The 22,347-nt window shown below is 44.3% G+C and overlaps 1 protein-coding gene across 11 annotated transcripts in view; it reads left to right on the top strand.

The window, feature by feature from the left end:
* PRMT8 (protein arginine methyltransferase 8) overlaps positions 1-22,347 on the top strand; it is a 424,784-nt gene that overhangs the window by 352,962 nt on the left and 49,475 nt on the right. For 10 of the 11 annotated variants that reach the window (XR_008308635.1, XM_053256302.1, XM_053256301.1 and 7 more), the window contains one exon: positions 6,600-6,663. The exons of the other annotated variant lie outside the window; for it this stretch is intronic. Coding sequence is in view for 9 of the 10 variants with exons in the window: in XM_053256302.1 (XP_053112277.1) it covers positions 6,600-6,663 (64 nt within the window). In the remaining variant the exon portion in view is untranslated. The remainder of the gene's footprint in view (positions 1-6,599; positions 6,664-22,347) is intronic. 11 annotated transcript variants of the gene reach the window in all.

Raw genomic sequence — 22,347 nt, forward strand, 5'->3', positions numbered from 1 at the left:
ACAGGTCACATAAATTTTATACCTCTCTTCTTCTTTCAGACTCTAACACGGACATTACTCTTAATGCTGCAAAATTTTGCTCCAGGGCCTGCTCCATTAGGAGTCAGATGGTTAAATCTGTAATTTGATTCCCTGAGGAAGTGTTGCTCTCCGAGTATTAATGTAGTGTACCCGTAATATTAAATAAATAAAGACATGTTAAATAAATAAATAAATGTTGTAAATGGATGTGATGTAAGCTATAAGCTGTATTGGTTTTCTGTAACCCTGTATTATTTCCTTGTTTGTTTTCTAGTTTCAGACTATAATAAATTTAATCTGAACCTTATTATGTGCAGAAAATTTTGCAGTCCACCCCATGCATCACCTGCACTCTAAAGTGGTACAGTTCAGATTTTTTTTAACCTCTTCATATTATTGATTGTATAAACTGACCACTTAAGCCTTCTTTCATGACTCCTACCAGAGCCAGAGGAGGAGGTGGGGAGTTCACTGGGGTGAATCCTTGATGCAAGCGATTCACAGTAGGCTATCAACTTTATTTTAATGTGGGACAGACCACTCTTTCCCCATAAGATTCCTGGAGCTTTCCCATGCAGCAGGCTTTACCGCGGGTTTACCGCGAGGCTTTACTGTGAGTTCAAAGTTGCCCCCCAAAACCGATGCAAAAAATGGATTTTTAAAATCCTGGATATAAATTGGGCTATACTCTAAGGTGCAATGAAAAACCCAAATTCTGTCTGAAGTGCTCTCCAATAGCTCACAGGAACTTTGGGGTAAATTTGGCTGATCTATGAATGCATACCTCCATTCTGGAGGAAATGCAAACTAAAAGCCGGGTATGAAAAACTTCCTGGGGGAGTTTAAAGTGGCGAAACCCTCCCTAGAAGGGCTGAGCAGTCCTAGGCCTCCAAAGGCATATGAGTAAGGCAGACCCAAAAGGAAGTGTAGGACACTTCTCCAACAAGGGTTTATTATTAGAATAAAAGAAAAGTAACAGTAAGCAGTAACAATAATTGTCTCTTCATAAAGCAGATTGAAAAAGAGAGAGAGAGTTTCCATTAACCTAGCAATAATTGTCTCTTCATAAAGCAGATTGAAAAAGAGAGAGAGAGTTTCCATTAACCTAGCAACTCAGATTTCAAGGAATACAGTAAAGGAAAATAAGTTCATTCACACGTCTAACTGAACTGGTCCTAACTTATTACTCATAGGCTGTGGCCTTCCCATTTCCCCAGGGCTGTCCCCAGGGTGGGGTACGGAGCTGGGGGCAAATCAGCTTGTGTGGGGCCTCCTTAACATTTCATATCATTACAGAATCATACTGATTGATTACATACAGTGTAAATAGTGTAAGTGAGGTTTTTGGATATGTCCAACCAGCTTAGACATATAATACATTTCTAAAGAAATAAAAATAAAAAGCACAACACATTCTTCACAGTTCTCCGACCTTCTGGGTTGCAAATAAACTTGAGCATAGTGCATTCATTCATATATATCATATCATATCATATCATATCATATCATATCATATCATATCATATGATTTTTACCCAGTTGTTTTTATAATTTTCTGCCATGAAACAAGCCAGTTATGGGACTTTTGGATGGGTTTTTAAAATTCAATTTAAAACACCAACAATTTGTCCAATCCACTTCAATTTAAATATACATATCCCCCCCCCCATCCTGCCCTACATTTCTGCTCAATGCCAAAGGCCTATGCCAAGTCATTCCAGGTGATCTAAAGCCTGGGGCAGAACGGGGAGCATTTTACCCTTTTTTTATGGGGGCAACGGGCAGATTCCTCCATATGGGGGTGGAATGGTGGTCTAAAAGGGGGGCTTCCGTTCCAGACATTTTTGTAATTTTTTGCTATGAAGCAAGCCACTTACAGGACCTTTTGGATGGGGTATTTAAATTTTTTAAAAATTAAAAACCAACAATTTGTCCAATCCACTACAATTTAAATATACATATTCCTGCCACCCTGCTCTACATCTCTGCTCAATGCCAAAGCCCTATGGCAAGCCAATCCCTAAATATTCGGCGGGGAGGAATAACCACAAAAAGGAAATCACATCATACCTCCACTACTAAGGCTGGGCTGGGCAGAGGGTCTGCAGAGAGCTCTGGTGGGCAAGGGCAGCCAGGGCTGAACATTCTCTGCCTGCCTGCCTGTTTCCTGAACTTCAGGCACCAGGGAGGCCTGCATGGAGGCCTCTCTGGAAGCCCTGCCCACCGCTGAACAGCTGAGAGGCGGGAAAAGATGGAGCTCTAGCAGCTTGCCTGGGAGGCTTTCAAGCTGTACACAGACACAAAAGATCGACTCTGGCTGGGCTGCAGGGAAAGATAAGTGGCTGGGACTGGGGGAGAGAGGAAGGCAGGCTGCACTTCAGTGTGCCCAGAGCCTGCAGGGCAATTGTCCCAGTCGCCCTGCCCTAAGGACAGTCCTGCATTTCCCCAGCACTTCTCAGCCAGCTGCTTCCTCGTGGCACTTCCGGGACAGAACTAATCAACAGAACAAAGCTTTCTCCTCTCCAGTAGGTGGCTGTGTGTGTAGTTCCCACCCAGTTATCTGGATTGGTCTTTCTGTGTTGTATTTCTCCGGCGTCCCCCCCACCCAATATTAGGAAAGGCTTACCATCCCAGCAGTTGCTCTAAGTGAGTCCTAGTCCTCCTTCAAATCCTTCCTATCACTACACCCTCCCTGAAGATAATTATTGAAGACAAAAGATCCTGAGTATATTTTAAATCACCACCACTGCCACCAAAGAACACATACAAAGTATATAAACAAAGTATGTACTGCTCAACAAAAAGAGTTCACAAAGTGATTTAATGTAGCAAAAGGAATGAAAACATGGTTTCCTGTACCAAAGAGCTCACAATCTAAAAAGGCACCGTAACTGGGAAGGACTCTATCCTGGATTGAGTAGGGGCAGGATTATGTAAATGCGCACACAGTGATATTCTAAGGGTCTCTCTTACTGGTTGGTTAAAAATTAGGAAAGGTTGGGTCAGGTTGGGTTGCTCTGCTCTTACTGAATCTAAAATAAACTAGGGGTGTGCATTTTGGAATTTTCTTGTTTCGATTTGTATCCGAATCGAAACACCCCTTTTTGTTTTGTACCCAAATTTTCTGAATCCGAATCAGCCCTGTTTTGTTTTGTAGCCGAATTTTCCAAATCCAAATCTGAATTGATTTGGATTATTAAAAAGGGTCCCAGGGCAAAAAGAGTGGGTGGTGGTGGTAGTGTCCAATGGGTGGAAGCTACCACCCAAATTTCAAAGGAATTAGGCAAAGGGCTGATTTTTTGTGCATTTTTAAAGTTTACACATCTTTAAGAATTTTCCCATAGGGAATAATGGGGATTCCAGCAAATGTATCACTTCAAATCAAGGGGAAAGGGATGACCCAGAGCGGAGTGTGGTGGGTGGTAGTGCGCAATGGGGGCAAGGCAACTTCCAGAATTATTTCAAAAGAATTAGGAACATAGGAAACTGCCATATACTGAGTCAGACCATTGGTCTATCTAGCTCAGTATTGTCTTCACAGACTGGCAGCGGCTTCTCCAAGGTTGCAGGCAGGAATCTCTCTCAGCCCTATCTTGGAGAAGCCAGGGAGGGAACTTGAAACCTTCCGCTCTTCCCAGAGCGGCTTCATCCCCTGAGGGGAATCTTGCAGTGCTCACACATCAAGTCTCCCATTCATATGCAACCAGGGCAGACCCTGCTTAGCTATGGAGACAAGTCATGCTCAACCACAAGACCAGTTCTCCTCTCCATTGGGCAAAGGGCTGATCTTTTGTGAATTGTTGAAGTTTACGTGTCTTTTAAGATTTCTCGCATAGGGAATAATGGAGGTTTCAGCAGCCCCATAATTCCACTTGCGGGGGGCACTGGGGTTTCCCAGAGCGAGGGGTTGTGTAGTGCACATAGGGTGCCAACCACCTCCATACCCACAAGCCCTTGGGGTACTGGGTTTTGTGTTTCTGAGGTGTTCATTGTAGATTTTCTGGTAGCATATGAGATTTTCAGTGAAAAACAAGAATCCACTCTCATATGCTACCAGAGAATCTACACTCAGAACACCACAGAAACAACAGAACCCAGCACCCCATGGGTTAGCAACCCTTCCCCTGGCCAATGTGGGGTCAGTAAAGAGTGGCAAGAAGCAAAAGAGCCAATGGGGAACAAGGAGGGAATTGTCAGCAGGTCAGCCCATGATTTAGGTCACCGATCAGAAGGCTGGAAGGGTGGGAAATTCAAAGAGATGTCAAACACAAAATGGAGACTGACTCAGAGATCACTACAAAATGGAGGTCCGAAACAACAAAACGTTTTGTAGCCGAAACAGGGACATTTTGTTTTGTATACAAAAGTTTTGGATCTGGAAAATGGGTGTTTTGTTTTGTCTACGAAACACCCGAAACAGGCTGTTTTGGGTACAAAATGTTTTTTATCCGAAACATTTCGCACATCCCTAAAATAGACATATCTCCCATTCAGATCTTTCTTCTTTTCTTCACCAGGTGGCTTTAGGCAAGCCTCTGGCTCCCACTTCAGACCTCCTCCCCCATCTCCAGTATGGTAATTAGAATACTGGCCCACCTTACATGCTTATTGTTGGTAGGATGTCTGGGAAAACATATATGAAGTACTATTAATTAATTCTGTATTTTATTAATGCTGAACCTGCTGAGTTTCTGTCTGCCATACAGTTATTATAGACAGTGATTGGCATACTGTGCAATGTTATGTGCACAATGCAACATGATGTCTGTGCAGTTGCACGAGAGCACTCTTGCACAAGCACAAAATTGCACAAACTTAGTTGCCGAATGGTATGGCCATTATTTCCATTGGCTGTACTGTCGTGCAATTTTACAATTGTGCAAAATTGGTTTTGCACAACTGCACAAACATTACTTTGCAGTATGTCAGCCAGACTTTCTAGCAGGAAAACTCTGCAAACATTTTAACTTCCTTCCTTCCTGAGATTTCTTTCCCTGCCAAAAATGGATAGCACCTGGTTGTCTTCTCCAAATGGATGCTCACTGGGGTGCCTGGCTGTTGCTCCAAGTTTGCTGTTGGGAAACGTTTACTTTTGATGCTTTGGATGCATTTCCTCTTCCCTTATGTTTGGAAATCCACGTTCTTCCATTCAAGGGTTTATTTTTATTTTCAAAAAATATAGTAGCATTTGGCTTACAATGTATTCCAAATGAAAAGTGAATATATATTTAACCATGCGACCTTTCATGGATGGGATATTGCAGTAATTTTCAAATTACTCTTGGGCCTCTTTCAAGCTTATCGGGGGGTCCTTGGTGAGATGATTCAGCATAGAGAATAAGCTACAAATTACTCTTGGGCCTCTTTCAAGCTTATCGGGGGTCCTTGGTGAGATGTTTCAGCATAGAGAATAAGCTTCCCAGAATGACTGCTTGTCCCCTATTACTGATCATCCCCTGCAGTGTACAGGTGCAGGAGAATGTTGGGCATGTTCTAGGGGGCCCATTTTCTGTTCACAGGGGCCAATGGTGAGGTCTAGAAGGCTTGTCCAACACTGCATGAGAACCACATGTGTACTAATGCAGCTGCCTATACATGATCCAGAATCCTCTGCGATGTGCTGAGGCTCAGTTGCAGATCTGCAGAGTGTTCCTCAGCAGACAAGTCAATGTGGAAATGGTTTCCAGCACATACAAAATGGCGGTTTCCCACTTATGTCTCGATTTTATATTGAGCAAATTCCTCACTGGGTGCCCATTTTCTTCTCCCTGTATACTCTATCATCCATATCACTGCCAAATTATCATCTTCCATAGCAAGACTGCAGATAAAACAATGATGCTCACCCTTTACCTGTGTCATCATGTTACCTTACTGACTCTAGTGTGAGCCACAGATGTGTATATGATTATGCATTCCATTTTTCATAGCCAAAGGCTACAACAACAGTATTATAGTGAGAGTACAAACACTGAGCCCTGTATTAAAATATACCTCAGAGGACTAATAAAATCATGCAGCAACATTATTGCATTATTACCAAAGCATCAAAACAGCTAGGATGTGTATCAACAGTATAATGTTTAATATCCTCTCACTTCTGGGAAATCTGGACATTGTAGTTATGTAAGTGGCGGGACAACAGAATTCTCAGCACCTTCACTGAATTGTAGTTGCCAGGTTTCTTTAATGGAAACCATGAGAGCTAACATGGTATAAAATCAATATACCAGTGGATGCTGACAAAATGCATTTGGAATTGGCAGCATTCAGTATTCAAGAACTGGGAGCACTCCTTAATTTGTTCTAATCTAAACTGGAGACAAAAGAGGGAGAATTTAAAGGGCACATCCACACTACAGACAAACTTGTTCAACATTATTGCTTTGCATTAACCAAGACTTGCTGGTTATAGGTTTAAATGTGCCTCTGGTTTCATCACCCAGACTGATTCTGGTGCCACTCATAAATATGATGTTTCTTCCACAGTGGTGAAGGCTTTATCATAAAGATATATATCTCTCTCTTTCTCTTTCTCTTTCTCTTTCTCTTTCTCTTTCTCTTCTGAACTCATTTAGATTGAATGTTCCAGTATATCTGACTACTCAGAAAAAATTATCAAGGCCAACCACCTGGACCACAGTAAGACAAATCAAAGGAGACACTTTGTGTCTACTGCTTCTGATTAATGGTTTAATGTAATTTACACATCAATGTTGATTTGCATATTCTGTTTTTCGATCATTTATGTTTCATTAAAAAAAACACACACACAAAATCTAATGCACCCTGGCAATAATTTAAGAGTAACAATTTCCCCCTTAATAGCCAACTAGAGGCATAAGAACATTCACGCGCAAGAAGAACCCCTCTAGATTAGACCTTGATTCCATCTACCAAATTACTATTTCCAGCAATGGTTTCTAGATTCCTCTGGGAAGTTCACAAATTGGGCACCAAAACTATGTTTTGACAGTGAAACATCATTCTACAGTACCCCAGAGTCACTTGTCCTGGACTTTTAGGAAGGAAGGAAGGAAGGAAGGAAGGAATATTTATTAAAAGAGCACAATATAACAATCAGGTATTGAGTATTGGCTGCAGTAGCTGGAATGAAGGATGTTCTGAGAAAGAGAGCATGATGTGCACAAAATTGATTTTGTGTTTCATTTCAAGCTCAAAACAAAATGCAGATGGCTGAAACATTTTGTCAAAACAGCAATCGAACTTGTTGTTTTGATGGAGCAAAACTCAAAATGTTTTGAATGATTTGGCCATAGGGAACCATGAAGAAACTTGGAACACCCCATTGTTCCCCATGGGTAGCTCCTAGGGACACCAAAGTGTGTTAGGTGGTAGGGCATGATGAGTGCTACCTACCACCCAACCCACAAAATAAATGGGCAAGTGAGCAATTTTAAACACATTTTTAACCTTTCCCCAAAACCCCCATAGGATCCTATGGGGGTTCTGGGGAAAAGGTAAAACATGTGTTTAAAATTGCCCACTTGCCCATTTATTTTGTGGGTTGGGTGGTATGTAGCACCCATCATAAGAACATAAGAACAGCCCTGATGGATCAGGTCCAAGGCCCATCTAGTCCAGCATCCTGTTTTGCACAGTGGCCCACCAGATAGGCCCACCATTATGCTCTACCCATGGGAAACAGTGGCATGTTTGGAGTTCCCCCATTCTTCCCTATGGCTGGAACAAGTAGCACTCAGAGTGCACACACACACACACACACACACACACACACACGTTTTGCATTGCAATTTGCTATGCATTTTGCAACCCTGCATTTTAAAACACCGCAGAAGCACACAGTAAAAGGGAATCTGTCCCTCTCAACACAGAACACACAATTTCAAACACAGTCCAAAAATGGCCAAAAAAGAATCCCTGACTCAGAATCCACTGCCAGCTGCAGTGACTGTGCTGCAGTAATATCACTGGCACGAGTTGCTCTTTCACACACAATTATGACTCCTTACATTAGCATTGCAACAGCTACCACAGCAGCACCCTTAGCAGCAAGCATAGCCATATGCTCAACTACAGCAACTTCAGCCACATTTTGACTGAATACATCTTCCAATACACACACCCACACAGAGATGCCACTGTCGATTTCTCTCCACAACACTATCTCACAAACAAAAGAAACCACAACTCAAGGAAGGCAGGCATCCAAGTTCCGCCTTTCTCAACCTGAGAGCCAGCAAAACCAGATCGTTATAGCAGCAACAGTACAGCATATTATACTCAGTGCTGAGAAAACCACAAAATTGAACCTTCCTTCCTTCCTTCTATCCCGCCTGCCACAGAGAGATAGGAGGACAGAGCAGTCAAGGCCAGGGTAGCTCAGCTCTGAGCTCAGCTGCCTGATGACTCTGAACAGGATGGAAGAAATGTGAGCAGCACTCTAAAATATTCCCCCGGGGGATGGGGCTGCTCTGGGCTGCATCTGCATTCTTGTGTTTGTGCAGAAGGATTGGTGTTCCCTCCCTGGCATCTCCAGATATGGTGCTGAGAGAGAGACTCCTGCCTGTTACCTGGGAGAAGTCTGATTCTGTGTACTGTAGACAATATTGAGCTAGATGGACCAATGATCTGACTAGAAACAAAGCTTCTAGACTCTTACCATGAGAAGAAGTCTTCTTTCTTATTGTATTTTTCAGTGTATATCCCATTATGCTGCTACCTGCCTGCCTGTGTCTGACCTCAGATTGGTGCTGTGCCCTGCTGACAGCCTGATACATGGGTCAGGGCACCAGACCATATGTCGTCATAGGCCATGGCAGTGGTGTGCATATGTGTCTACCCATTAGCATCACTAATGGGCAGTCTGTTACACATTTGGGTTTGGGGTTGGCCAGGGTGGGGCAAACTGCTAGTGGCATTGCAGTGAGTGTGGGTGACCATGAGTCACTCACCCTCCATGGCCAGCTCAGGATAGCCCAGCAGGGGGAGGCTGGCCTTCAGGAAGACCAGTTGTCCCATCAAGTCAGCCTCCAAGTGTGTGCAGTGGGTTGTCACCAACCTCCGGCCATGAAGAACACACACTCTCTCTCTTTCTCTGGATACTGATTGGTGGGCATGAGAGGAACTGTCCAGCAAGCACCACCAACTCCTGCCAGACTTGGCAATGCGTTGCCCCAAACTGGATCAGCTATTGTGGGTACAGCAGAACACAGTGCTCAACAGTGTGGCAGGGCTTAATATGCTCCTCCTGTACCCCTAACAAGCCACCAAGGAAGCTCTCTGGGAACCACTGGGTGGAACACTGAGGCAGAATTACCAACTCCCTTGACCCTGCCAGGTAGGGATGTGCACGGAACCGGTGGGGTTGGTTCAAAGGTGGGGTGAGTACTTTTAATTGCGGGGGAGGATTCCCTTACCCCTCCCACCATGTTTCCTCCACTGGCATTCCATTGAATAAGTCCCCATTGGGGCGGTAGTGTACCTCCCTATCACCCCAGTGTCCTCCTCAGATGGAAGTTAAAGGAAGTACCAGGCCCAGCTCACGTGCTGGGTACTTCCTTTAACTTCTGGCTGAGGAGGACACCAGGGTGGCAGGAGATATGCTGCTGCCCTGAGGGGGACATTTGATGGCATACTGGTGGGGAAAACATGGCAGGAGAGGTAAAGCCACCCTCCCCCACCCTTAAATGTATGCCCCCCACCTTCGAACTGGCAGAACTGCCGGGCGTTTGAGCAAGTTTGGAGGCCCATAAAGGGCCTCCAAACTGGTTCCATGCACATCCCTGCTGCCAGGGACACCATGCTGTTGGACCAGGAACTGTGGTGCTGCTGCTGCTAGGGGTGGACTGCACACTAGCAGTAGGCACTCCAGCACCTGGTTGCACCCCAGCCTCCTTTCCTGGACTTGCCTAACCTTTTCAGCCAGAAGGGCCCTCCACATGGGCAGCTGGGCAGGGCTGACAGCTCTGCCTTTCATCCTTGGGTCACACAGGTAGGACAAAACACATTCTACCAATGCAATCAAGGGTTTCCTGAGCCGATCCACCGCTGCGGTCCTCAGCCAACTCACCAAGGTGATTGCTTCCTCAGTGGTCAGCATAGACTGGAGCTGACCCATCATCTTCTCAAGGAGAAGAGCAGTGGGCAAATATTAGCTCAGCATTTCTGTTTCGCACACAAGCTGTTCATGGCAAGAAAGAATCGTTCAAATGTCAAGACAACCTCATAAAGGAGTGTCCATTCCTGGTTGGATAGGTTGCACACTTCCAAGCCACACCTTGCCAGACTGTGGATGGCCGGCTCTTGCTCCTGCAGGTGGTGGAGTAAGAGAAAGGTGGAGTTGCACTGGGTCGCAACATCCTGAGGCATCAGGTGTTCAGGTAGGCCCAGCTCAAGCTGCCTCTCCTTGAGTATTCGCCTACCCTTTTCACCCAGGTGGAAGTAAGCTGCTATCCTGAGGCGCCTCTCCACAAGAGTAGCCATGGCAGAAGCAGACTAGTGCTCAGTGACTTCAGTGGGGATGTCTTGCCTGGCCACAGCCCCAGAAAGGCACATGACCAGATTCAGAATGTGCACTCCACAACAGATGGACACAAACTGAACAGATGGACACGAACACCTCAGCTGCCCTCACTATGTTCAGACCATTATTGGTCACCATGAACCCTTGCTGAAGGTTTGGCTGCCAAGACAGCCATGGCACCTCATATTCCGTGTGGTTAGTTGAGCAGCCCTGTTCTAAGGGAATGTCCTGGCATTTTGGAATGCATTTTGTCTTCTGAGCTCAGAACAGAACATAAAATGCATTGCATGCACACCCCTAGTGTGGATGAGAAGGGAGGAGGAAGAAAGGGAAAGAATGTTTTATACCTCTGCTGGTAGTGAAAGAGGGTTCCAAACCAGAGTAAAGAGAGAAGGTAGATATCTAAGGCTGCCAAAGTGCCACTTTACTCTAAAGATCCAAGTCAGTCTCTGTCAGGCTGACACCAGTGTCTAAGTGGGGCTTGTGTAGAGCTTTTGTCTTCAAAAGTTTAGGCTAGGTAAGGTGGGTTAGGCTGAGAGAGAGTGCCTGGCCCAAGTTGATCCAGTGAGTTTGATGGCTGAGTAGGGATTTGAATCTGGGTCTCCCTACACTGTATTGCATATTTGAGGGGCTGGGATTAGGGTCAATTGATAGACATCTGCTAAGTTGAATTTCTCACTCCACATTCACTTCCCATTCTAGGAGGCAAAAAAACACTCCTCTGCCCTACTTTCAAGTTTACGTTTTCTGAGGGGGGGTTAATTAGCATTGGAAGAAGTGCTTAATCCACCTCATCAACTCTTTTAGCTTTGAAGGGCAAAGTTTCTACGATCAAATGAAGAGGGGGAATTATCATCAGGATAGGTGTACCTGATGGCACAAAACGAATACTTCCACATCTCTCTTCCACTTTCCAAGATCTTAACGCTGTTAACGGCTCTGCTCCCTTCTGATGCTTAAAAAGTCCATGTAACTGGGATTAACCATCCTCAAAGGATTGTTTGAGCTGTGAAGATGGCAAAGCCTTAAACAGCTTCAAGGATTTGTGATGAGTAGGAATTGCAACTCCTGATTTAGGGCAGAAGGTACAGGGAACACATTGCTAACTTCTAGAGCAAATCTGCCAATTTATGCAACTCCTGGATGGGTAGAGTCTCTGAACTTGGGACAAGGGGTTGCAAATCTTGGAGAGAGGCAAAACACACACACACACAAACCTCAAGATAACTGCAGTGCCTGTATATCTGCAGTACCAAGAGCAGAGCCAGGCTGGCAGTGGCCCATGTGCGGCCACCCTTCTGCCGCCCCCCATGTCTGATGTCAGACACGCCTGGCTATCCATGCCCCATGTCTGATGTCAGATGTGGGGGCATGGTCTCCCTTCCAAATAGGGGCACGCCACCCCATTTGGAAAGGAGATTGGCCCGTGCTGCTTTGAGCAGCATGGGCCAGAGTGACTCTCCCTGCCTTAAAGGCAGGGAGAGCCATTCTGGCTGCACTTCCAATGCAGCACGGGCTGATTTCTTTCCTAAAGGGGCCACGCGGCCCCATTTCAGAGGGAGATTGATCGGCTCTGCTGCATTGTCAGCGGGACCAGGAGCGGCTCTCTCTGCCTTTAAGGCAGGGAGAGTTGCTCCAGCTGCGCTGCCAATGCAGCGCGGGCCGATTTCGGCTCCAAACGGGGCCCTGTTTGGGACCAGAATAGCACCTGCGTGTCTGATGTCAGACTTGTCTGACGGGGGGGGCATGTCTGGGGCTGCACTCATGGCCCCTGATTGGGCGCAGCCTGGGTTCTTTGAACCTGTTTGCCCAATGGTGGCTCCACCCCTGTACAGTACATTTACCGCTAGTGGCAAAAATGGATAGCGAGCTGTATGCTGGTGCTGTACTGCTCCTGCTGGCCTAAGCCACTGCTTGGGGACAAATAGAAAAAAGTGCTTGGTGAAGAAAGACCTTTGCCAGTGGGGGCCTCTCATGTCATGGTGGAGGAGCTTTGGAACCTCTATTGTGGACTAATTTGTGGACTAATATATTTCATATATTAGTGGAAGGTTTCAGTGGTTTCACAATATAGCTAGATATTTTGTATATTAATAGATTTCACACTTTACCTATAAGATAAGGATAAATTGATAGATAAAATAATTGTGATTATGATAAATGCCTGTGTAAGTAAATGCCAACAATTTTAGGCATTTTCAACTGGATTGGGTAAATGAATATATGTTATACTGATGCATTCTTTCTGCTTTCTACTTGGCTCCCCAATAGCTATTCTTGTTTCTTTTCTTTTTTTCAACAAAAGATGAAATGCAATTTAAGATATACATTAAAATATACATTCAGACTTTTGAAGAAAGAGCTTGAGTAGGAAAAGGCGTGTAGGCTGTATTGCTGTACTCAGACTTCTTTACTGGTTACATTTCCAGTACAAATTGTTTCTCTCTGTAGCCAAATAAATACAGGTAAAATCCTTGTTGCAGTCCCCATCCTTGCTCATAGAGCAAGTACCAGCAACTAATTCTAGAAACATTATCCAATCATGAGTGCCCATAAGCACAAAAAACAAACAAACAAACAAAAACCAGTTAGGCTCAGATGCCTAAAATTCATGTTTGAGTCATCAGGGTCACTGCCAGAGCTGAAGTGAAGCTATTCATACTTTATCACGAATATTTCCTTCCCAGTAGTACTAGAAAAGCCTTGCTTTTCTGATGATATTTTGGCATTCCATGAAGAAAAAAATCTGTCTACTTGTTCATGTTATCCTGACTTCCAGTTTCCTTCACTAGACCCAGCATCATCATCAAGTAAGCAAATCCGATCGGCCATATAGTATTGTCATGCCATTCCATTCACTGTGTGATTCCTAACTGATTGGGATCACCCATGTGACTAATTCAAGAAGGATTATCTTCACTTGCCAAAAACATAAGCACTCTGATTTGCCTTCAGTGACATCGCCATATAGCCTAATCTGTTTTACTGGATAGCATGTGACACCAGGGGCATAGCTAGGTGAGAGGGGGCCTATTTTCACTCTTCTCCCTATCGGCCCCTCTGAGTGAAGGAGATAATGAAGAAAACAGGGAGGGGTGGAGCTGGGGGGTCTTCAGGAGCCGGGGGGAGGGCAGGTTCTCTGAAACCATCCACTCAATTATAACTACACTCCTTTGTGACATCCTGTCCACTGTGTTTTATCTGGTTGTCTGAAATCATTGATGTGGTCAGGAAAGAAGGGGGGGAGCAGCAACCAAGGGGAAAGGACCCCGAATCAGCAGCAGCTAAATAAAACAATGGTACAAAAAAGGATGGGGAAAGGTGAATTTTCATACTTTAAAAAAACCCTCATCACTATTTTTTACTTTACAATTAAAATTGGAGCATATTCAGCATAGCACTAGCCAAGGCCAATCACGAAGCTTATCCTGCTGGGGAGAAAACTGAGTCATAACCTGAATGGAGTTTTTGTCCTCTCAGCTCAATTCTGCAGAAGTTAATTGTTCAGTTCCAATCATCCAATCCTTTGTTGGCCCAGGTGGATGCTTTTGCGTTGCTCTTTTCAACAGCTGAAGGCCAGCATTGGCAGCAATTTAACAAGTTGCTTGACTTGTCATATCTGGAAAGAGACAGCAAGTCAGGTCTTCAGCCAGGCTGATCTTAACAACCTTTTCAAGTCCTTGAAATTAGTGTGCTCACTGCTGACAAAATACCTGATAGACATGTTTTTCAATGCAGGCCGGCTTTAAGTGAGCTAAGGGAAAACTGTCAAGTGCAAAACTGGCCACAAATTCTGAGGCAAAGGTGCCAGCTCAAGTATTGTGTGAGGTTCACTCAGAAAGAAATAAAGAAATGTGAGTTGGTTTTGCAAAGAAGAATGGGCATTTTTGCAAACGTGTAGATTCCTTGGGCACTGAGACAAAACTGTCTCAAATGTATAATTCTCAGCCCTTCCTGTATCCTAGTTTTCCTCTCAAACTCCTTCTTTTGGCCTTCTCTTTTTCTCTTTGGGAAAACCCACTCTTTCAAAATGCCTTTCTGCTCCTCTGCTTTCCTTAACCTTAGGGTGGCCGTGTATCCTCTATTGTGGAGAACAAGCAACTATTTGGGGGAACCTAATGGTTTTGTTTGTTTGTTTGTTTTTGCATTTGTGAGGAAAAGCAACTGTTTTGGGGACAAAATGATTTCTTTTTCCTTTCCTTTTTTTTGTTTGCATTGGTTGTGGTGTCTGAAGTTCTGGGGGCAGCTGGAACATTTTGTTGGCTCAGAGCACTTTGCTCTCAGGAGCAGCTTCCCTTCCTCTGCCTCCTCTCTCGGCCAGCTTCCTACTGACCATCCATCCAATGGGGAAGCTAGTGGGGAGGTTCTGTCTCAGTGGTAGGGTGCAGAGCCACATGATGTAGAGCTGACTTGCTTCCTTCTCGGTCTCCTGCCTCCCCCATTCCTAGGCTTCTGCTTCTTCAGTAATCTTTTTGTTTAGGTCTTCCTATTGTTTTGCCACTCTCTAGGATCAGATAGTGATCACATTTAGCTGATAACCAGGACAGAGGCAACACAAGCCCTATTGAAAGAGTTTTCACTGGAAACTATCCAGATGAACATTTCCTGATATCAGGAAAGCATTTGATACAATACAGCACAATGATGGTATTTTTATTGAATAGTCTTGGGCTGATGGGTGGGGGATTACCTTTAATGAAGATCCAGTTTCTATGACAAAATTAGCAACCCACAGTAGCATTTAAAATAGCCAGCTTTCCTTTCCTGGTGCATTATAGGGCAAGACCAGGAATTGAAAGGTAGTGCTTTAAAACTCTGCTGCTGTGTGTGCCACCAATTTTGTCACAGAAGCTGGGTCTTTGCTAAAGGTAAGCTCCTCCACTCCCACCCTATTCCGATATATTGAGCCACTACTGATTATTGGCTTGAGGTAGTAATAATAATAATAATAATAATAATAATAATAATTTGATTTCTATACCGCCCTTCCAAAAATGGCTCAGGGCGGTTTAGAAAGAGAGATAACAAACAAATAAGATGGCTCCCTGTCCCCAAAGGGCTCACATTCTAAAAAGAAACATAAGACAGACGCCAGCAACAGCCACTGGAGGGACGTTGTGCTGGGGGTGGATAGGGCCAGTTACTCTCCCCCTGCTAAATAAAGAGAATCACCACGGTAAAAGGTGCCTCTTTGCCCAGTTAGCAGACCACCCCATCTCACTAGCACAATATGAAAATGGCCTGGATCGGGAACGGCCCGATAATCCAGGCTTTACATAGCTCTAGCATCTGCCTACTCCACTCTGCTGCAAAAGTAGTGATGTTGTTTCATGAGAGGGTCAGGTGACTTGGTTGAGATGACATGCAAAACTACAATTTATAGTGGTTTAATATGTCAGTTGTGAGCCTTGGGCTTGTGCACTCCCATCCCCCTTCACGCATGAGGGAAGGAAGGAAGGAACTACCTTTGATGGTTTCAAACAAGTCGGTATTTGTCCCTGGGATCGCAGCTCCTTATCCTGGCTTGTTTGCAAAGTGTGGTTACAATAAACTGGGATTTGCTGGGTTTAGATACCATGGCAAATCCTGAACCACTAATGGAGGAAGAAAACTTCCACCCCTCATGCATGAAGAAGGACAGGGAGTACACAAATCCAAAGCTCATAATAATCACATTAAACCATGATTAAACCATAGTTTAGTATGATGTTTGACTCAGGTCTATTGTTTATTTAATCTCGTTCTATTCTACCTTACTTTATGAGTTTCTCTTTGAGCCTGACTTTTCTCCATTGGCTTCAAGACTTGCCCACAGGTTCACAAGTCTTTCATAGTGCCTTTATCCTCCTAGTTTCTGTGGGTCATGAGGTCATATTGGCCTAATAGGCAGAACTAAGAACAGTGGTTGACATGATGGGCAGCTCAGCATTGACATTAGGGACCCGCGAGGGCTGCTGCATAACTTGAAAGGCAGCCCTGGTGGTGTAGTGTGATGGGGCTGCTCTAGAGCAACTCATATCTGCTTCTGGGCAGTCATATAGGCTCCTTCCATTGGAAACAATGGGAGTGACTGCCCAGAAAAGTTTGTTGGTCATTCTGCAGGAGCCCCATTGTGCCATATCATCAGGGCTGCCTTTCAAGTTGCACAGCAACTATGGCAGGGCACTAATGCCAATGCTGGATTGCCCGTCATGTCAGCCTGTGACAGTAGTTGACCTGCCTCATTGCTCTGCTATTCTCCCCTGTTATCTGCCATGCCCAGAATTCTACAACTTTGGTTTAAGAGATGCAGGGTAATTATAATTTCAATCTCCTCTGGACAAATGGAAGCACTTTTGCAAACAGCACAGAATTAATCTATGGCATTCTTTGCCATGGGATGTGGTGATGGCCACCAGCTTGGATGGCTTTAAAAGGGGCTTAGACAGATTCATGGTGGACAAGTCTATCAATGGCTACTAGACTGGTGGCTGTAGGCCACCTCCAGCCTCAGAGACACAATGCCTCTCAATACCAGTTGCAGGGGAGCAACAGCAGGAGAGAGGTCATGCCCTCACCTCTTGCATGTGGGTTCCCCTGAGGCATCTGGTGGGCCACTGTGTGAAACAAGATGCTGGACTAGATAGGCCTTGTGCCTGGTCCAGCACAGCTGTTCTTATGTTCTTAAACATCCAGCAGCAAGACCACTGAAAAGCAGTCTGCACTTGCCTCTCTGTACATAATACCTATTTTGTTAAACTATTAATAGTCCTGATTCCACTCCACTGTCTTGTCCTTGCATATCACAACTCTTCTCATTGGATTCTACAGTGCTGAGGTCTGAGAGTGCTCAGAGGTCAGAGAGTGTTCAGAGTGCCTCAGAAGCAAGATGTCTCTGAATACCAGTTGCAGGGAAGCAACAGCAGGAGAGAGGGCATGCCCTCACCTCTTGACTGTGGGCTTCCCAGAGGCATCTGGTGGGCCACCTAGTGAGACAGAATGCTGGACTAGATAGGCTTTGGGCCTGATCCAGCAGGGCTGTTCTTATGTCCCAACTCATTCTGGTCCTGCATAGTAGCGATGCCATGTCTAATTCTAACCCATAGGTAACATGGGGTTGGCTTACCCACCCCTCCACCAGCAATAATCAGATACCACCAATTTAAATGTGGAATTATCTCACCAGTGCTAAGGAAGCCTCCGTACAACAAAATGCAAATCAGAATATCAAATATGTTGTCTGTATTAATTCAGAAGTAAATATCACTGATATATATAAGATTTTCAAGTAAATTTGTTTATCAGGCTGTCTATGGAGTAACTGACTTCGTACATCGGCAAAATTTAAGACCTGTGGACTGTGGCATAAATGTTAAGCCACTGATGTGCATCTTGATTAGAACCTATGCAATACACATGTTTATCAAAAGTATGTGCTGCTGAGTTCAAAGGGCTTTTCTGTACGTGTAGAACAATATGTTAAGTATGGTCATTATCTGTGGGAACATTGTTTGAATTTTGAAGAATGAAACACTTTTGATACATTTTGCACCTGCATTGTGGTTCTGTTTTTTTCTGAACAAAACCTTTTTTTTTCATCAGAAGAGCTGTTGAAAATCTTTGGCAGAATAAAGAGTGTAATGTAGCTAAAATGTCTAAAGGCTGCAGATGACACTACTTTAAATTTGTCTCCTCTTAATTAAAAAAAAAAAGCTCCACTTTCTATTTTCTTCTCTTGGTTTCATTAGGCATCTGACCTTGCTCCTCCAATTTTAACTCTTTTCATGTGTTACCTTTCACATCCAAGTTTGAGTGTTCAGTCTATAGCACTTGAAGACTTTGAGTCAAATGACATGGGAGATCTGTGAATGAGAGACTTCATTTATTTTATTTTATTTTAAAGTCAGTGCGGGGTGGGATTCAGATCAGGGCTATGGTACTGTGGAAGTGAGGTTAACTCTTTTTCTAGTGCTGTTTTCCTAATTGAAATTGCCCTTTGCTCAAAGCTGCAATTTGCCCCTGGATTAAAAAAAAGATGGCTATCATATAAATAGCTTATGTTTTCCATGGTGGGGCAATAGCAACTGTAGGTGATTTAAAACAGGAAACCAGTGCATGGGAAACCAGTGCACACACCCCACACTGATGCTTTTACATTTTTAAAAAAGGGGATGCCCTTTTAATGGCTCTCCTGTGTCACATCGAATTTGACCATTTAGAAACCTCTTTTTAAAAAATGTGATGGGATCAATGTTTGGTTTCATCCAATTTGGGTTCAATTCTTGCCATTTTTAGATATGATGAAACATGTGACAGGGCTGAAAAACATCTCTTAGAATCCAGGGAGTTGGCTCAAGACTTAGTTCCAGGATCAAAACACTGGACTATATTGGATATGGGTTTGGTTCAGAATAAGGGTATCTTATAATTTGACATTGAGGCTTTACTCATGACCAGGAGAAAGAGCTCAAAAAGGGCGAGCAGAGGAAACCTCAAAATGCTTCCCTCGGAGATGATCTCCCTGCCTTTGCTAGACGAAGGATCACCCACCCACTAGACGATGGATCGCCCACCCAGACAACTGCCAGCTGCTCCTGGCAGCATGGACGTTTGGGGGCTGGGAGGCCCCCAGAGCTCCCATAATGGTCCGCACAAGTGTGTGGTGCATTATGGGGAGCAGGCCAAGAGGCTACTTGCGTGTACATGCCACATGGAGTCACATGATCAGTTAGCCAGGGGTAAGAGCACACTCGCACCCTTAACCCTGGCTAACTGCCAGGGTTCCCTACAGGGTTTGCAGCCATGCCTCCACCCCGGGTTGCATATCTTCTGGTGGTTTACATGTGCAGCAAAAATCTTAGGTAGCCAAGCCCAGTCTTTGCTACGCATGTGAACAGCCTCATTAACTACTGGTTTGGGGATGGAGGATGTAATGTTATTGTTGCTAAATTTATAAATGATGCATACAGGAGATGGAATTTTCAGCAAAGTAACTTAACTTGAACTTTATTTGAACTGCATCTTTTATGATTTTTAATATAAAATGGCTGCTACTATAGATTTCTGTTCCCACAGAGTCAGAAAATCTTTATCCCACTTCGGTCAATAAAATTCAAAAATAGTAACCCTCACCCTGTTACTACAAAAGTATTTATATGACTAGGATTTAGGTTTACTTTGATATTTTACAACAATTTGTGTTAAACTACAAGATCTCAGATCTTGACAAATCAAGATCTAATCAAAACACAAATCAAGATCTAATCAAAACACCTGAACATCCAGATCTCTATTTCTGAATACTTAGTGGAATCCTCAGCTAATCCTCATTTCTTAACCACCTGTCATTTAAAATGTAGCAGTATACAGTTAATTTGTCTTAAATACATCATAATTTTACAGTCTTATGTGGTGACTGAGAAGCTAAACTGGAGATAACTCTAAAACTTTACATATATGCATTTTCTGTTCTAATGCCATCAAGAGTTTCCCCCAGTGTATTACTTGCCCCCACCATTTTAACACTTGTTAACAACTTTTTGCCTCTTGTTCATTTCCTTTTCCCTCTACGAATACAAATACGACAAATATTTATATACAACTTTTCAACAAAGGTTTCCCAAAGTGGTTTACATAGAAATTAAATAAATAAATAAATAAATATAGTTCTCTGTCCCCAAAGGGCTCAGAATCTAAAAATTGTGAGCCCTTTGAAAAGGGCTCAATGTTTGAGTAGAAAAATCTACTCACAAATACTTCTCTTCTTGATTTGGATGATGGTTCTTTTTTTAAAAAAACCATAACTTTTAACTTTTTCACATCTTTTACAAAACAAAGAATTTCAAGGGAAGTAAAGGATTTCTATAACAGTAGTGAAATTTGTCAGTGGTTCAGTGAACTCTTAAATGATTTTATAAACTGCTGAACTGAATTAAATCTACAGTAAAATTTCAAGGTGAACTGGGATGTTTCTGCTCAGGTGAACATGCAAGAGATGTTTGAAGAAAACAAAAAAGGGCCCAGTTCACAAGTACAGCTTAACTGCAGATAAAGCTACCAGAGTCTGTAACACTAGTACGCCCGAATGCACAAAACTGCAGTTAGGCCTCAAAAATAAACTCCAGTTTGCCCTGACAAACTCCAGTTGGGACCTGAGGCTTTCTCCAAGGTTCGCCACCAGTAACTGCAGTTTTGCCATCAATGTGTTACTCCTGAAGGCAAACACATCCCTAACTGCAGTTAAGTGCCCATTTCAGAACTCCAATCATAGAGGTAGTGGCATAGACCCACCTGAGGATGCGGAGGCTCCATGCTTTCGGCACTTCCTACTGGCAGCCGCTCAGAAAACCAGCCCCACCCCTCCTGTCAGCCGTGCAGCTATGGAGTTGCCAGGCTACAGGCACGCCAACATGCCCTATCCCAGACTGGCCATCCTGTCAATCCACTCAGCCACTTGGAGCAAGCAGTCATGGGTGTTCACAAGCACAAGCACCCCAAGTGGAAGTACAAGCAGGGGAACAAGAGGGAGAAGCTGAGAGACAGACCAAAGCAGTTCTATTGTTCACAAAAAAGGGTGGGGATGGAGGGGGGCAAGCCTATACCTGGCAAGGGGGGGGGGAATTTGCTCCCAAGGTGTTACTCATGAGAAGAACCATCCAGGGAAACAATCAGAATTCTCCTGTGTTGCCTCTATTGCCTCTGTGTTGCTTCTATATTGCCCTGCCATTACAGACCAGGACTGTTCTCTCATGAGAGTAACAGGCCATGAAGGCGCACATACATAATATAGTGATATCCTCCCAAACTGACTTTAAAGGTAAAGTGTGCCATCAAGTCGGTGTCAACTCCTGGTGACCACAGAGTTCTGTGGTTGTCTTTGGTCAAATACAGGAGGGGTTTCCCATTGCCATCTCCCGCACAGTACAAGATGATGCCTTTCAGCATCTTCCTATATCGCTGCTGCCTGATATAGATGTTTCCCAGTCTGAGAGACATACCAGCCAAATCAACCCTGGCGATCAATGGGGTGACAGATGTCGCAGCCAGATCGCCCTCACATCCGGGAGACATACCAGTGGGGATTCGAACTGGCAACCTCTGGCTTGCTAATCAAGTCATTTCCCCGCTGCGCCATTAGGTGTTCACCATATTTTATTTTATTTTATTTTACATTTATATCCCGCTCTTCCTCCAAGCAGCCCAGAGCGATGTACTACATACTTGAGCTTCTTCTCACAACAACCCTGTGAAGAGAGCTAGTCTTGTGGAGAGAGGAGAACTAGTCTTGTGGTAGCAAGCATGACTTGTCCCCATAGCTAAGCAGGGTCTGCCCTGGTTTCATATGAAAGGGAGACTAGAAGTGTGAGCACTGTAAGATATTCCTCTCAGGGGATGGAGCCGCTCTGGGAAGAGCAGAAGGTTCCAAGTTCCCTCTCTGGCATCTCCAAGACAGGGCTGAGAGAGATTCCTGCCTGCAACCTTGGAGAAGCTGCTGCCAGTCCGTGAAGACAATAATGAGCTTGATAGACCAATGGTCTGACTCACTATATGGCAGTTTCCGATGTTCCTATGTTCCTAAGTGGGTTAGGCTGAGAGAGAAGTGACTGGCCCAGAGTCACCCAGCAAGTCTCATGGCTGAATGGGCATTAGAACTCAGGTCTCCCCGGTCCTAGTCCAGCACTCTAACCACTACACCATGCTGGCCCATATGGTAAATTGGTTTTGTGATGTAGGAACATAGGAAACTGCCATATACTGAGTCAGACCATTGGTCTATCTAGCTCAATATTGTCTTCACAGACTGGCAGCAGCATCTACAAGGTTGCAGGCAGGAATCTCTC

The sequence above is a fragment of the Hemicordylus capensis genome, chromosome 5 (assembly GCF_027244095.1).
Source record: "Hemicordylus capensis ecotype Gifberg chromosome 5, rHemCap1.1.pri, whole genome shotgun sequence".
Lineage (NCBI taxonomy): Eukaryota > Metazoa > Chordata > Lepidosauria > Squamata > Cordylidae > Hemicordylus > Hemicordylus capensis.